The sequence below is a fragment of the Gorilla gorilla genome, chromosome 19 (assembly GCF_029281585.2).
Source record: "Gorilla gorilla gorilla isolate KB3781 chromosome 19, NHGRI_mGorGor1-v2.1_pri, whole genome shotgun sequence".
NCBI classification, from domain to species: domain Eukaryota; kingdom Metazoa; phylum Chordata; class Mammalia; order Primates; family Hominidae; genus Gorilla; species Gorilla gorilla.
This window is the reverse complement of record NC_073243.2, coordinates 24,896,907-24,914,764: the sequence shown is the minus strand read 5'-3', so window position 1 is coordinate 24,914,764 and position 17,858 is coordinate 24,896,907. Positions and strand designations below refer to the sequence as shown.

Sequence of the window (17,858 nt, the reverse complement as noted above, 5' to 3'; positions counted from 1 at the left end):
GTCCTTCTAGTTCTATATTTTCCCAGGAGGAAGGTCAGGTATAGCCTAACACTTCCTACAAGTGTGGTCCTTGAACCAGCACTCTCAGTTGGGAGCTTCTTAGAAATGCAGAATCTCAGGTACCATGCTAAATTTAATGAATCAAAATCGACATTTGTAACAAGATCCCCAGGAGACACACAGGGCTAGAAGACAAAAGCTTGCTTTGTCGGGTTTGTTTGTTTGTTTGTTTGTTTGCTTTTTTGATACGAAGTCTTACTCTGTTGCCCAGGCTGGAGTGCAGTGGTGTGATCTCAGCTCACTACAACCTCCGCCTCCCGGGTTCAAGCGATTCTCCTGCCTCAGCCTCCTGAGTAGCTGGGATAACAGGCATGCGCCACCACGCCCGGCTACTTTTTGTATTTTTAGTAGAGACGGGGTTTCACCATGTTGGTCAGGCTGGTCTCAAACTCCTGACCTCTTGATCCTCCCACCTCGGCCTCCCAAAGTGCTGGGATTACAGGCGTGAGCCACCGCGCCCAGCAGTGCTTTGTGTTTTTTAATGTATTAAGTACACATTGAGTTCTCATTCCTATCAAGTGTATCTCATATTCTTTGTCGTGCATGCCTCCTTCCTCCCATCTTTGCACTTATCCTCGTCTCTCTTATGCAGTGATATAAAGGCAGTGCCTCGTAGGAGTGGTAGAGGGGTGATAGGTGGGTGGGGAGAGGGGTTGGAGGAATAGGGTCTGATTCTAAAATAAAAACACAGCAAAAATGCTTATAGTCAAAAATTCAAAAAGCCACTTTTCAAAAATCCTTTGAGTTACTCCTACAATAAAGTTCACAGGCTTTGGTCTAGTTAGTTTGAAGTTAGTCATTCTATGGGGGTGTGATATGCTCGGAGCATAAGAGGTCCCTGGGAATGCAGCCAACCGAGGGGAAAGGCAAATGTATGTCCCACCAGCATCCCTCCCCTCCATGGGAAGTTCATTCTGGGCTTCACCTGACTAACTGGAATGATAAGAGGCACTGCCTGCATTAGTTATTTTTCTTTTTCTTTCTTTCTTTCTTTTTTTTTTTTTTGAGACAGAGTTTCACTCTTGTTGCCCAGGCCAGAGTGCAATGGAATGATCTCAGTTCACTGCAACCTCTGCGTCCTGGGTTCAAGCGATTCTCCTGCCTCAGCCTCCCTAGTAGCTGGGATTACAGGCACCTGCCACCACTCCCAGCTAACTTTTTTTATTTTTAGTAGAGAAGGGGTTTCACCATGTTGGCCAGGCTGGTCTTGAACTCCTGACCTCAGGTGATCCGCCCACCTCAGCCTCCCAAAGTGCTGGGATTACAGGCAGGAGTCACCACGCCCGACCTTGCATTCATTATTTTTCTTGCGCCCTTTCATTTGGGACACTTAAGGTTGAATTCGTGTAAGTTAAACCATGCTTCACTGTGTGGACACAGAAAGCTATTTCCCTATCTGCCCAGAAACTTCTAACATTCAGTTCTTCGTGGAAATTGTAACCCTTCCCACTAGCATCGATAAACCATGGACCGTCATGAACGGCTTCTGATGAACATCCCTTTACTGTGTTGCCTTAAATAAGATTTCTACCCTCCATGTGAATCTTCTCTCATGTTCAATAAACTGTTGGCATGATTGGATTTTGCAGGTATCACTGCATCCTCCCCATCACAGGTACCTACACAAGGTCCCAAATGATACAAGTCCCATCGGTGCTGGCGGTGACACACTCCTCGTTGTTCCTCTTCACCCTAATGCAGGACACTGATGACTTGTGTTCCTTCAGGGCCTCCTCCAGCTTCTGGGTCTGACAGCCTATCTGCCATACCCTCACCTGAAAGCCACAGAGCACAGGATCTTGATCCACACTTGGGACTTCTGAAGGGATAGGAAAAGATTCCAAGAGCTTTTTCCCCTTTGCTATGCTTGATTTGTGTTTTTTAATTCCCTGTCTTTGTCTCGGTTGGGTGGGGTGTGAATGCTAAGTTGAAGGGCTGGCATATTCATGTATAAGATGTGATCATCTTCAACAGAGCTTCAAAAATGCTACTTACAATCCTGTACCTGCTTGTACATACAGGCTGAGAAATTTAATGAGACACCTGCTATGCAAATCGATAATGCAAGGGCCAACGCAAAACCAAGTGAAATAATGTCTATTCACTTTTGCTGATCACTGCTCTCAAATTTCTGGTACTATCAGGAAAGTTCGTGAGTACCCAGAGCTATATTTAAACTTTCACAATCAGCTGTTCAATTTTGATCATTTAAAAGCAATGGTTCCCAACTCTACTGAATCCAATACCTATTTTATATCACAAATATTTCCAAATACCTGTGTATTATCCTGGAGTGAAATTCATAGGTAATACAACTACCTACACACAAAATTTAAAATCATTAATATGATGCTTTAATAAAAAGGATAGATAAAAGGGAAGTTGTTTAGTTAGTATGGTATTCCTTTATTTTTTGAGATGGAGTCTTGGTCCATCTCCCAGGCTGGCGTGCAATGGCGCAATCTCGGCTCACTGCGACCTCTGCCTCACGGATTCAAGCAATTCTCCTGTCTCAGCCTTCCAAGTAGCTGGGACTACAGGAGTGCACCACCACACCTGGCTAATTTTTGTATTTTTTTTTCTTTTTTTGAGACAAAATGTCGCTCTGTCACCCAGGCTAGAGTGCAATGGCGTGATCTCGGCTCACTGCAACTTCCAACTCACCGCGCCTGGCCTAATTTTTGTATTTTCAGTAGAGACAGGGTTTGGCCATGTTGGCCAGGCTGGTCTCAAACTCCTGAGCTCAGGTGATCCACCTGCCTCAGCCTCCCAAAGTGCTGAGATTACAGGCGTGAGCCACCAGGCCCAGCCAGTATTCCTTTAATGGACAAAGGATCTGTCACAACTACACCAGAAAACATAGTAGTCAGATGCTTACACCTTCTTATAGTGACTATGTTGGATTTATGAAAAATAAGATGAGCACAGACTATTCTGTTCTTCCTATGACAGGGGATTAAGGAAAGGAAAAGAAAATATCTCAAAGAGAAAGGGAAGGCTTTGGGATAGCAAAGAATCTGGGGCACAGAGGAGGAGAGAACCAGAGAAAAATGTGTGAGCAAAAGGTGTTACAGCCTCCTCAAAATAATGGGAAGAAAAGGTTGAGCATGATCATTTAAAAATAATGGTCAAAACGTCTGGGTGTATTAAATAATTGATGCTAAAACCATCACCTGCTTTAAAAGATAAGATGGGCCGGGCGTGGTGGCTCACGCCTGTAATCCCAGCACTTTGGGAGGCCGAGGCAGGCGGATCACGAGGTCAGGAGATCGAGACCATCCTGGCTAACACGGTGAAATCCCGTCTCTACTAAAAAAATACAAAAAAAATTAGCTGGGCGTGGTGGCAGGCACCTGTAGTCCCAGCTACTCGGGAGGCTGAGGCAGGCGAATGGCGTGAACCCAGGAGGCGGAGCTTGCAGTGAGCTAAGATTGTGCCACTGCACTCCAGCCTGGGTGACAGAGGGAGACTCCGTCCGTCTAAAAAAAAAAAAAAAAAAAGATAAGATGACAATTTATACAACCACGATCCTCAGAGGAAAAGAGCAAGCAAGCCAAAACACTGGCAAAACACTCGCATGAATTCTTTAACTCTAGTCCACATAGAACACTTTCATGTCTGTATTGTAAATGTCCTTTCTGTGTACAAATGTACTTAGATATATATTTATAGGCCGGGCATGGTTGCTCACACCTGTAATCCCAGCACTTTGGGAGGCCAAGGCAGGTGGATCATCTGAGGTCAGGAGTTTGAGACCAGCCTGGCCAACATGGTGAAACCCCATCTCTACTAAAAATAGAAAAATTAGCTGGGCGTGATGGAGTGCGCCTGTAATCCCAGCTGCTCAGGAGGCTAAGGCAGGAGAATCGCTTGAACCCGGAAGGCGGAGGTTGTAACGAGCCAAGATTGAGCCACTGCACTCTCCAGACTGGGTGACAGAGTGAGACTCCATTTCAAAAAAAGTATACATTTATAATATTAGAACTTTTATTTATGACATATTTTCAGATCTCATCAAAATGTCAATTTGGTCCTGCTTGAATACTAGCAAAGCTGTGTATTTTTAAAAGCAAATAGATGGCTTCCTATAGGGCAGTTGTTCTAAATAGAGCGTTATTTTTTCAAATTTCTGCTTTCAATACCTCCCCTTCCCCACCGCCACTGACGACCCTTTTACAGTCACTGGTGGTGGCGATGGCAGTGACGCCGATCCTGTGAGCATTGTTAATGACATACATCAGTCGGCCTGTCTCTGGGGCGAAGGCTCGGATTTTACCGTCGTTCCATGCTGGCATGAAAGGGAAACAAAAGGCAGGCAGGATCAGTATATGCACCCTCTCTCCACAGGCTGCTGGCCTCACTAAGGAGAGGCAGGCCTGGCGAGTGGCGCTGTGCTGGAGGAAAGAGACCAGCTCAGCTGAATGCTGGTCACCATAGGCCCCTTTCCCTTCTACAGGTGCATCCCATGCCAAGTGAGGGAGGACGGGGAGAGGAGAAAGGAGGGAGGCCCACTCCCACCTCTCCCATGAACCACAAGACTTGTACACCCAACTAGCTAGATGATATCGTGCCTGAAATATATAATTGAACATTTCCAAATAATTGTTGTTATCCCACGTACCCCAATCTTTCAATGGAATGCTCCTCCTCCACCTTCCACTATCTTTCCCATCTCAGTAAAGTTGCCTCCACCCATCCAGTTGACTAAGCCGACAGCCTGAGTCTTCCTTGATTACCCTCAATTCCATCTACCCAACCCAATCCAACATCCAATCCATCAACAAGTTCCACCAGCTTTACTGTTAAAAAACATTCAAATCTGAGCGCCTCTCAACAGTTCCACTGGTACCTCCTTCATCCAAGGCACCACCATCTTTCTCCTGGATTGTGATAACAGCTTATGCTTGCTTCCACTCTTGCTTACAACCACTTATTTATGCAGGGATCAGTGTGGCCTTTTAAAAAAGTATGTCATCTGCTTGATCAAGAACTTCCTTTTTTATTTTAAAAAAAAAGGCTTACATCTATAATCTCAACACTTTGCACTTTGGGAGGCCAAGGTGGGTGGATTGCTTGAGTCTAGGAGCACAAGACCAGCCTGGAAACATGGCAAGACCCAGTCTCTACAAAAAATACAAAAAAAAAAAAAAAAACTTGCCTCGCATGGTGGCATGCCCATTTAGTCCTAGCTACTCGGGAGGCTGAAGTAGGAGGATCACTTAAACCTGGGAGATGGAGGTTGCAGTGAGCCAAGAGTCTGCCACTGTACTTCAGCCTGGGCAACAGAGCAAGACCCTGTCTCAAAAAAAGAAAAAAAAAGTGGAGGCTGTGCGCAGTGGCTCATACCTGTAATCCCAGCGCTTTGGGAGGCCAAGGCGGGTGGATCACTTGAGGACAGGAGGTGGAGACCAGCCTGGTCAACATGGCAAGACCCCACCTCTACTAAAAAAAATTACAAAAATTAGCTGGGCATGGTGGCAGCATGCCTGTAATCCCAGCTACTCAGGAGGCTGAGGCAGGAGAATCGCTTGAACCCGGGAGGCGGAGGTTGCAGTGAACCGAGATCACACCACTGCACTCCCAGCCTGGGCAACAGAGCACAACTCCATCTCAAAAAAAAAAAAAAACTTTCCAAAACATTTTCCCACTGCACTTAGAATTAAAATCCAATCCAAACTCCTTTATCCTCCATGGTAACTAGTATTTGTGCCCGCCCCCCGACCCCCGCCATCTCTTTTAACTTCTTTTACTGGCTGTCCCTGCACCCCCTAGCCCAACTACCCACTAAGCCCCAGACACACTGGCCCTCTTGCTATTCCTCAAATCCACCAAACGATCTCCCTCCTCAGGGCCTTTGCACTTGCTATTCCCTCTGCCTGGAATGTTTTCTCCCCAGGTCTTCATATGGCTGGCACCCTCTCATAAGCTTTAATGTCACCTCTTGACCTTAGCAGTTTAAAATAGAATGCTAAAGGTAGATCCCATTTCAGCAAAGATTTGAGGAGGTGAGGGGGTGAGGGAGTGAGCCATGGAGGTATCTAGGGAAAGAATATTTCAGGCAGACATAAGAGTCAGAGCAAAGGCTCTATCTATGCCCAGTGTGTTTGAGGAACAGCAAGAAGAAAGTATGGCTAGAAGGGGTGAGTAGTAAGAGGAAGAGCTCCAGGTAAGAAGGTGAAGGAGGACAGAAAGTCACATGGAGCCTTGTAGGTGATGGGGGGATCTTTGTCATTTACTCTTAGAGGGTAAAAGACTTTTGAGCCCTAAATATGGCAAATTCTGACTTATGTTTTTCTTTCTTTCTTTCTTTCTTTCTTTCTTTCTTTCTTTCTTTCTTTCTTTCTTTCTTTCTTTCTTTCTTTCTTTTTTTTTTTTTTGAGATGGAGTCTGGCTCTGTTACCCAGGCTGCAGTGCAGTGGTGCGATCTTGGCTCACTGCAACCTCCACCTCCTGGGTTCAAGAAACTCTCCTGTCTCAGCCTTCCGGGTAGCTGGGACTACAGGCTCCCGCCACCACGCCCGGCTAATTTTTGTATTTTTAGTAGAGATGGGGTTTCACCATATTGGTCAGGCTGTTCTCAAACTCCTGACCTCAGGCGAAACCCCATCTCTACTCAAAAAATTACAAAAATCGGTCAGGGCGCAGTGGCTCACGCCTGTAATCCCAGCACTTTGGGAGACCGAGGCGGGCGGATCACGAGGTCAGGAGATCCAGACCATCCTGGCTAACACGGTGAAACCCCGTCTCTACTAAACATACAGAAAAATTAGCCGGGCGTGGTGGCGGGCGCCTGTAGTCCCAGTTACACGGGAGGCTGAGGCAGTAGAATGGCGTGAACCAGGGAGGCAGAGCTTGCAGTGAGCCGAGATCGCGCCACTGCACTCCAGCCTGGGCGACAGAGCAAGACTCCGTCTCTAAAAAAAAAAAAAAAAAAAATTACAAAAATTAGCTGGGCATGGTGGCGCATGCTTGTAATCACAGCTATGTAAATCAGGTCCAGGTGCGGTGGCTCACGCCTCGGCCTCCAAAGTGCTGGGATTACAGGCGTGAGCCACCGCACCTGGCCCTGACTTACATTTTAAAACAGACCTCTGGCTTCTGGCTTCTGTGTCGAAAACAGACTGCGGGAAAGTATCCTGTGTGAGAAGAGAAGCAAGGAGACCTGGTAGGAAGGTACGAGGGCAATCTAGGGGAGAGATGCTGGTGGCTAGGATAAGGGGGAAGATAATGAGGGGTGAGGGACCTTGGATGTACTTTGAAATGAGCATCATCAGGGGATGTGGATGTGGGCATAAGAGAAAAAGGGGAGGCAGTGAGGACTCCAAGATTTCTGTCCTGAGCCGTGTTCGCTCTAGATGTAAGGTAAGCCCAGAGCTCCTGGCAGCCCTATGTGGAGAAGACATGCGCAGGGTGGGGTAGGGACGCTAACAAGGAGGAGAAGACAGGGCCAAGAAAAGAGGAGTGAGGACCGGGTGCAGTGGCTCACTCCTGTAATCCCATCACTTTGGGAGGCTGAGGCGGGTGGATTGCCTGAGGTCAGGAGTTCAAGACCAGCTTGGCCAACATGGTGAAAACCCGTTTTTACTAAAAATACAAAAAATTAGCCCATCCTGATGGCACACGCCTGTAGTCCCAGCTACTTGGGAGGCTGAGGCGGGAGCGTGTCTGTAATCCCAGCTACTCTGGAGGCTGAGACAGGAGAATTGCTTGAACCCGGGAGGCAGAGGTTGCAGTGAGCCTAGATCGCGCCATTGCACTCCAGCTTGGGCAACAAGAGTGAAACTCCATCTGAGAAAAAAAAAAAAAAAGCAAGCAAGCAAGGAAGAAAAAAGAAAGAAGAAAGAAAGAAAGAAAAAAAAAGAAAGAAAGGGAAAGAAAGAAAAGAGGGGTGAGATGGTTTCCTGGTGTCACCATTTTAATAGCTGTCCCTAAAAATCCACTGAACTTTTCATTGATGTGAAGCAGTATATGTACTTTCTGAGCACTGGGGAGATTTACAGATAGATTTAGCATAAGACAATACTGAGAAATTACTGTTTTAAAGGAAAACATTTTTAGAGATACATGCTGAAGTCTTTAGAGGTGGAATATCATGCTGCCTATAATTTATGCTAAATGGCATAAAATAATAAATTGAGTTAAAAATAAATTCCCTTTGAGACATCACTTCGTTTGAGTCAGGTTTTTATCTCTTACACAACAAAAAGGGTCCTCACATGGGGGACCTGTCCTTTTCAAAATCCTTTTCAAAATTGAACTTCTAAATTTTCCTACTAGAGAGAAAGATACACGCTATATGCAGCAATGTGGGAGAGGAGAAATTGCTATTTGGTCCTTCCTAGCTCAGAAAGTCTCCCAGCTGGAAGGAAACTCCAAAGAGAGGCTAGATTAGAAGCAAGAAGGGGGTGGACAGTGGGAGGCTGTTCTAGGTTATCCACGTGTAGAGACTAGTATGGGAGGAGAGTGACAAGAATCAAAACCGCAGCTAGAGCCCCAAGCCAGATCTTGACATGTGGACGTTACCTGAAATGATGCTCTTGCCGTCCCTCATGAAGTCGATGCCGTGGCAGGTCATGTTGGGCACGGTGATCCGCAGCAGCTCCCTGTTGGATGATGTGTGCCACACCCTGATGTCCTTCTTGGCACAGGTTGCAAATAGCTCAGCAGTGCCACTGCAAGGAAGCCATCAAGAGATGCAACCATAAAAGATGCAGTTTCCCAGATGCATATTTGACACCAAAATGTGTTTCACAAAAATATAGGGAAAGGCTGGGCGCGGTGGCTCAAACCTGTAATCCCAGCACTTTGGGAGGCCAGGGGGGTGGATCACGAGGTCAGGAGTTTGAGACCAGCCTGACCAACATGGTGAAACCCCGTTTCTACTAAAAATACAAAAATTAGCCGGGTATGGTGGTGCATGCCTGTAATCCCAGCTACTCAGGAGGCTGAGGCAGGAGAATCGCTTGAACCTGGAAGGCAGAGGTTGCAATGAGCCAAGATGGGGCCACTGCACTCCAGCCTGGGTGACAGAGCTAGGCTCCATCGCAAAAAAAAAAAAAAAGAATATAGGGAAGGATGCCTTTTATTATCTGAAGGCTTGATGATTATCTTACAGACCATTTGAAACATCTTGTGTAAACGGTATTTAATGCCCTCTAATCATCTGTGGACCATCTTTTGTAGTCCTTTCTCTTTAGGAAGGATTGGGACAAAGTTGCTCAAAAAGAATAAGCCAATTTAAAATTCTCACAAAGTCTTGGTAGACTGGAGGATAGTAAGTAACATTTGTCTTTTCTATAAAACTACTTTATTGAGGCCCGATGTGGTGGCTGACACCTGTAATCCCAGCACTTTGGGAGGCCAAGAAAGGAGGATCCCATGACTTGAGGCCAGGAGTTCAAGACCAGCCTGGGCAACATAGTGAGACCCTGCCTCCCCAAAAAATAAAAATATATAAAAATTAGCTGGGTGTAGTGATGCATGCCTGTGGCCCTAGCTTCTTAGGAGGCTGAGGAAGGAAGATCTCTTGAGCCTAGGGGTTGGAGACTGCATTGAGCTATGATCGTGCCACTGCACTCCAGCCTGGATGACAGAGTGAGACAAGAGAATTTGCCTCTAAAAATAAAATGAAATAAAATAAAAACCACTTTATTGAGGTATGATTGACAAACAAAAAGCTGAACATATTTAATGTATATTACCTGAGTTTGAAGATAAGTCGACACCTATAACATTTCTTGAGATAAATACAGCCTTGGATTGCTTGTATTAAGAGAGAATAAACAAACCCTTTCCTGTAAAGTAGACAATATTTATTTATTTATTCCTTTATTTATTTATTTTTGAGATGGAGTCTCACTCTGTTGCCTGGGCTGGAGTGCAATGGTCCGATCTCGGCTTACTCCACCTCCTGTGTTCAAGCGATTCTCCTGCCTCAGCCTCCCGAGTAGCTGGGATTACAGGCATGTGCCACCATGTCTGGCTAATTTTTTGTATTTTTAGTAGAGACGGGCTTTCACCATGTTGGCCAGGCTAGTCTCAAACTCCTGACCTCGGGTGATCCACCCACGTCGGCCTCCCAAAGTGCTGGGATTACAGGTATGAGCCACTGTGCCCAGCCAAGCAGACAATCTTATTAAAATTTTCAAAAAGGAAAAGACAATGGTGCCAGAATTCAAGTTTGCAGATAACCCAAAACCCTTCTTTTGTCTGTCAAGCTCAAAAAAAAAAAAAAAAAAAAGGCAACCTCTAAATACAATGTAAATTACCAATGTGTCAAAAGATTACAGATTATTCCAATTCGAATAATAAGAAGAAGTAATATTGGGGTACAGTAAAGACCATTTGGTTCATAAGTATAAATTTCTAGCTTGTCTCTGTGGAGATTAAAGCTAATTTTTAGATTTCAGTACATCTCAAGCAATGTCTACATTTTTTCATGAACACATTTCAAAAAAGAGTCCTTTTCTCTTAAGACCTACTCACTTTAGAATTAAAACAAAAAATAAGTGGATCCCTTCCACACATTTAATGCTTGGGGCTTAGTGTTACAGTTATAATAATGGACTACTTAGTTAGAAAGAGTAATTACTGGAATGAGACAACAGATGTGATGGCGCTTCTTGCCAGACAGTGTTGATTAACGTAAATCAAGTCAACACTAGAATGTTAATATTTATTTAAAATTAGAGATATTTATATTAGATAATGCCTTTGGTGAATGAGCTCCTCCTCTGAGGGAAGTAAGCTCTTAAAGAGGTGTATTCATGGACCACTCATGAAAATCAAATATCATGAAATCAATGCCCCCAAAGAACTTTCCAGGTCAGGAGCAGTGGCTCATGCCTGTAATCCCAGCGCTTTGGGAGGCCAAGGTGAGTGGATCACCTGAGGTCAGGAGTTTGAGACCAGCCTGGCCAACATGGCAAAACCCTGTGTCTACTAAAAATACAAAAATTAGTTGGGTATGGTGGTGTGCGCCTGTAGTCCCAGCTACTTGGGAGGCTGAGGAAGGAGAATCACTTGAATCCAGAAGGCAGAGGTTGCAGTGAGCTGAGATCATGCCATTGCACTCCAGCCTGGGCAACAAGAACAAAACTCCATCTCAAAAAAAAAAAAAAAGAACTTTCTTCCAAACTCTCTACCCTTGATGGCCTATCCACTTCCTTGGCAGTCAAGTCTAGTTCAAAACTGAACCATTCAAATGGTAGATTGTTCTTAGTTTAGGGTCTGAGAGGTTAAGTTCCAGAAAGAACCCAATTGATTGGATCATGATGAGGTACCAAGCCCATGTGCTCCCTCTCTCCCACCTAAAATCCCATGAAATGAAGATATTTATAGATATAGATGTAGCTATAGATGTACATAATTTTGCCCTTAACAATACAGGAAAGCAGGAAAGAGTATCATCACATAGGTCAGAAACATTATGGATAAATAGAAATCAGCCAGATAAGAGCTGTAGAGAAAAACTGGGCTCAAAAGTATAAGTAGAGAGTACATCTTGTAAGGCTGGAGCACTGAACTGGTTCACACACATTTTCTCACAAATAACAATTAGAAAAACTGGATGAATTAACAACAATAACAAAAATCTTAATGACACCAAAAACCTCTAAAAGTAGATAGAAATCAGGAAGAGTTTGCTCTTCTAAGAGTGCAACTGGAAAGGGTTGAGAATTGTTAGCATGTGGCTTTCTCACATGTGGGAGCCTCCAACTCCCACAGCTATGGTGGCTGTAGAAAAAGGTGGCAGAAAAACCATAGCGTTACCAGCTAACAATGCTAGAGATCAGAGTTGAGGGCTAGAAAATCAGCTGGAATTTAAAGGGAGAATATCCTAGTGGCAAGAGAACCACAAGAATAAGATGGAAATTCTGGTTATAAACACTGCACAAATCTCTGTTGGGTAGCTAAATTATACATGTATCTCTAGCTAACAATGCTAGAAATCAGAGTTGAGGGCTAGAAAATCAGCTGGAATTTAAAGGGGGAATATCCTAGTGGCAAGAGAACCACAAGAATAAGATGTAAATTCTGGTTATAAACACTGCCCAAGTCTCTGCTGGGTAGCTAAATTATATATGTATGGGGGGAATACCAAGAGGAAGAGCAAGCAGGCAGAGACCAGGGAGGATTCTACTGTTTTTTTTTTAATTGATTTTTTTTAAGGATTCTACTGCTAAAGACAGCTACATGGGGTCAATCTGAGAGGTTTTTTGTTTGTTTGTTTTTTGTTTGCTTGCCTTTTTAAGTAAATACATTCCCCAACTGAGCTCAGCTTGGATGGCAGGAAGCTGAACCTCACAGGCTTCAAGTGTCAGAGCTTGAGATTAACAGAATATTTGGAAAATAGGGAGAAGTCACTAAAAGAAAGGAAATCATGGAAAGGATGAGCTTCATCTCTGCATAAACCCTTGGTTGACAGCTAAATAATGCAAGCACACAGAAGAACCCAAGGCCAGGCTAAAAAAGCAGCAGTGGGAAGTCATGAGAATAACAGCTGATGCATACTATGGGGAGGCAAAATTTGCAGTTTGAGTCCATGCCAACAATCCTCAGAGAACAGAGTTGCTATAGTGTATTCTATATAATACTGAGTTTTCAACAACAACAAAAAATTATCAAACATGCAAAGAAATAGGAAAATATGACTCAAAAAAAGGCAGAGTCAGAAGCAACTGATTCCAAGTAGACCCAGGTACTAGATTAGCAGACAAAAACTTTAAAGCAGCTATTTTAAAATACATTCAAAATATTAAAGGAAATTATCACATCAATAAGTGAACAGATAGGTAATCTGAACAGAGAACTAGAAACTATATATGTAATATTATAATTATATACCTTATAGCAGTTATATATTCTTCTATAGGTAAGAAGTACAATAACTAAAATAAATTTACTAGGTGGACTCAATGACAGATTGGAGATGGTGAAAAATCTGTAAACTGGAAGGTAGATTTAATAGAGATTACATAATTTTAAAAAGATTTTAAAAATTGAAGAAAAATGAACAGCCTAAAGATCTGTGGGAAAATCTCAAATTACTAAACACAGATAATTCGAATCTCAGGGGAACAGAAGTGAGAAAAGGTGAAAATTCTTAAGGAACAATGGCTGAAAAACTTCTCAATTTGGTGGAAAATATCAGCTTATAGATTCAAAAAGTTTAACAAATGCTAAGAAAGGATAAACACAAAGAGAAAGACAAATCACAGTCAAACTGGTGAAAGACAAAAGCAAAGAAAAAATGTTGAAATATAAACAGAAAAATGACATATTATAAAGAAGAAAATCATAAGAATACAGAATGACTTCTCAATAGAAAGTCTGGAATGATGTATTCAAACTAATGAATAAATAGAAAATAATCGGGCAAGAATTCTGTAACCAGTGAAACTTTCTTCAAAAATAAAGGCTAAAAAAATGTTTCCAGATAAATAAAAACTGAAATAATTATTCAGTAGAGGCTTATACTTTTAAAAAGATGTTAAATGAACCAGGCAAAATGGCATGCACCTCTAGTCCCAGCTACTCAGGAGGCTGAGGCAGGAGGCTCACTTGAGACCAGGTGTTTAGGCTGCAGTGTGCTATGATCATGCCTGTGAATAGATACTTGACTCCATCCTGGGCAACAGAGTGAAACCCTGTCTCTTAAAAAAACAAACAAACAAACAAACAAACAAAAGCTAAGCAAAGTTCTTTAGAGAGGGAAAAGGTAACAGATGACAACTTAGATATATAAGAAAGAATGAAGACCATCAGAAATAGTCAAATATATAAGTAAGCACACAAGACATTTTAAATTTTTTCTTCTCTTAATTTCTTGAAAATGTTTATGACTCTTTAAAGCAAAAATTATAATATTGCATTGATGGAGTTTGATGGAGTTTGTATAAAGATTTCATACAAACATATGAAAGATTATATTAAATGTAAATGGATTAAACATTCCAAATAAAAGCAGAGATTATCAGAATGGATAGAGAAGTAAAAACCAAGTATATGCTGTTTCAAGAGATGTACTTTGAATATAAAGACACGTGGAAAAATAAAAGGGTTAAAAAAAGATATATCATGCTAAGAGTAAGCATAAGAAAGCTGTAATGAGTACATTAAAATTATACAGTTACTTCAAATCAAAGAGAATTACTAGAGACAAAGAGGAATACTTTAATAAAAATGTCAATACAGCAAAAAGATATAACAAATAATTAACAGCACCTAATAACAGAGCTTTAAGATATGCAAAACAAAAACTGTGAGAAATAAAGGTGGAACTCTACATTCATTGCTTGTGACCTTAACATTTTTCTCAGTAAATGATAATACAAGTGGACTAAAAATCAATAAGGAGAAGAAGATCTGTATGACACTAACTACATTAAAAGCTTCCACAAAGAAGAAAAAAGATCTCCAAAGTACATACTGAAATATTCTATTTACATAAAGTTCAAAAGCAGGTAAAACTAATCTATGAGACTAGTTCCGGTAGTAAGTAGGAGGGTGAGGGTAGTGATTGGAAGAGGTGTTTGGGGGATGATAAAAATGTTCTATTGCTTTACCAGGGTGGTAGTCATACAGGTGTGATAAGTCACTGAGGTGCTTATTTATGATTTATGTATTTTGCATATATGTTATACTTCAATACAAACTCCATTAAAATTCTTTTTATACTGCACCAAACTGTTATTCAAGTCTGAGGGTAAAACAAACATATTTTCAGGTAAGCTGGGACCAAATTTTCTTTTTTTCTTTTTTCTTATCATCATCATCATCTTCTTCTTCTTCTTCTTTTTTTTTTTAATAGAAACAGGGTCTTACTCTGTCACCCAGGCTGGCGTGCGCTGGTGTGATTGTAGCTCATGGTAGCCTCAAACTTCCTCCCACCTTAGCCTCCCGAGTAGCTGGGACTAGAGGCAGTGCCACCAACATGTCCAGTTTATTTATTTAGTTTTGTAAAGATGAGGAAGGGGTGTCTCACCATCTTGCCCAGCTAGTCTCAAACTCCTGGGCTTTAGTTATCCTCCCACCTCAGTCTCCCAAAGTGCTGTGATTACAGGCAAGAGCCACTGCACCTGGCTGAGACCATATTTTCTGTATATAGATTGTTTCTGAAAGAATTCCAAAACAAAAAGAATCTAAGGGGATTGATGTGTTAAAAAGAGAGAGAGAGACTGATAAAAGCAAAGATCTAGAATTCCAAATAATTTCAACATAAGACATGGTGGAGGAAAGGTGAAAATAAAAATATGCTGAGACTCTTGCCTTTTTGGCAGATTAGATACAAACATTGGTTAACTGGAGTCTTTGATGAAAAACTATACTTAAATATGTATATTAAAAATTTAGAGGTTGACTGCAGTGGCTCATGCCTATAATCTGAGAGGCCTGTGCTCTGGGAGGCCGAGGTAGGAGGATTGCATGAGGATGGCAGTTGAAAACCAGCTTGGGCAACATAGTGAGACCCTGTTTCTGAAAAAAAAAAAAAAAAAGAAAGAAAAATTTTTTTTTTTGTTTTAATTAGCTGGGCATGGTGGTACATGCCTGCATCCCAGCTACTCCAGAGGTTAAGGCAGGAGGATTGCTTAACCCCAGGAGTTCTGAGCTGTGATTGCATCACTGTGCTCTAGCCTGGGTGACAGAGGAAGACCTTATGTCCTAAAAGAAAAAAAAACAATTCAAGGGTAACCACTAAATGAATACAAATAAAGTAGATAGTTTCCAAGTTGTATGCAGCAAAGGTTAAAACAGAACCAAATAAAACATGACGGCTACAAGAAAAGACAAAAAGAGTAAACATGTTAAACAGAAAAATATATAAACTTATCAGATAGTAATACGTATGAATGAATTAAATTCTATTAAAAGACTAAGACTTACCTAAAACTAAACACTTATAGGTTGAAAATAAAGAGTTGAAAAAAGACAATACACTCTCTTTTGCTGCAATGCACATCTCTATAATGAATATTAGCTCATATGCAATTGGTAAAACTGCAATTATTTTTGCACCAACCTAACAGAATATTACACAAGTTTCATTGGTTCATGCATGATTTATCTTAGTATAATAATGCTTTGGTATATAAAGTAATAGCAATTGAAAACAAAGAACATTAACACAACTAAATTAGCAAGTAAATGAAGAATGCAGTACCATACATTTATTCTATGTTCTTCCTCTTAGTTTAGTTCATATTCACAACTCAGCAGCCTCAAGTCTTCTTAAATCTCCTTTTAGAAAGTTACCCTTACTTATTAAAAGGCGAAGTCCTATATTTACTGCAGTATTTCTTTGTTATTAGGAATTTAATAAACTCTTTCTAACTGTGCTAATAGTTTATTAAAATTGTGACTGGTTTGTTAGCGCTCTGATTACAAAATTGCATCAGTAGTAAGAGGTCTGGCCTAACCCCAGTGATTCTCAGCTAGGGGTAATTTTGCCACCAGGGGAAGTTTGGCAAGGTCTGGGGACATTTTTTGGTCGTCATAATTGCAGGGAAGGAGCTGCTACTTGCATCTGATGGGTAGAGCCCAGGGATGCTGCCAAACATCCTTTACTGCACAGACTAGCATCCACAATATCAAGTTATCTAACTCAAAATGTCAATAGTGCCGAGGTTGAGAAATCCTGGCCTAATTCAATTTTTCCCAGAAGTCCTTTTTTTAATAAATAAATGAATTTTTTAATAAACAAATGAATTTTTATAATAAATGAATTCATGTATTACATTATAGCAAAAATTCCTAATTAGTAAATGTTATTTTAAAGGAATGAAGATGTGGTAATCTTAATATCAGACTAAGTAAAATTGATGGCAAGAGAAATATTTTGAGAGGCCAGGCGTGGTGGCTCATGCCTGTAATCCCAGCACTTTGGGAGGCCAAGGCGGGTGGATCACCTGAGGTCAGGAGCTCGCGACCAGCCTGGCCAACATAGTGAAATCCCATCTCTACTAAAAATATAAAAATTAGCTGGGCGTGGTGGCACATGCCTGTAATCCCAGCTACTCAGGAGGCTGAGGTGGGAGAATTGCTTGAACCCGGGAGGCAGAGGTTGCAGTGAGCCAAGATCGTGCCACTGCACTCCAGCATGGCAACAGAACGAGACTCAGTCTCAAAAAAAAAAAAAAAAAAAAAAGAAAGAAAAGAAAAAGAAAAAGGAAAGGAAAAGGAAAAGAAAGAGATGCAAAACCCAAACAGATCAATAACTATATAAGCAATTGAAAAGATAGTTTAAAATCTACCCTTAAAAAAAGCACCAGGGCCAAACAGTTTTACAGATTAATTCTACTAAAGTGCTTATTTAAAAAAAAGGGGGGAAAAGGTGAGACCAAAAGAAAATGACCAACTTGCAAATAAAGATTCACCTAGTGGGAAAGCAGCAGCCATTTTCACTGTTGGAAATAACGCGGAAAGAAAGACCTAATCACAGGGATTCAGGGAACTGAAACTACAGCCCAAGATCTCAAAAACTGAGGTCTGAGGCCGGGTGCAGTGGCTCACGCCTGTAATCCCAGCACCTTGGGAGGCTGAGGCGGGTGGATCACTTGAAGTCGGGAGTTCAAGACCAGCCTGGCCAACAAGGTGAAACCCCATCTCTACCAAAAATATAAAAAATTAGCTGGGCATGGTGGCGCATGCCTGTAATCCTAGCTACTCAGGAGGCTGAGGCAGGAGAATCACTTGAATCGAGGAGTCAGAGGTTGCAGTGAGTCGAAATCCCACCACTGCACTCCAGCCTGGGTGACAGAGCAAGACTCCGCTTCAAAAACAAACAAACAAACAAACAA

The 17,858-nt window shown here is 41.9% G+C and overlaps 1 protein-coding gene across 5 annotated transcripts in view; it reads right to left on the bottom strand.

The window, feature by feature from the left end:
• Positions 1-17,858, bottom strand: part of CFAP52 (cilia and flagella associated protein 52) — a 63,709-nt gene that overhangs the window by 6,142 nt on the left and 39,709 nt on the right. For all 5 annotated transcript variants that reach the window (XM_019013668.4, XM_063700625.1, XM_019013669.3 and 2 more), the window contains 3 exons: positions 8,584-8,732; positions 4,203-4,348; positions 1,684-1,835 (listed from right to left, as the gene is read on the bottom strand). In XM_019013668.4, coding sequence (XP_018869213.3) covers positions 1,684-1,835; positions 4,203-4,348; positions 8,584-8,732 — 447 coding nt within the window. The remainder of the gene's footprint in view (positions 1-1,683; positions 1,836-4,202; positions 4,349-8,583; positions 8,733-17,858) is intronic.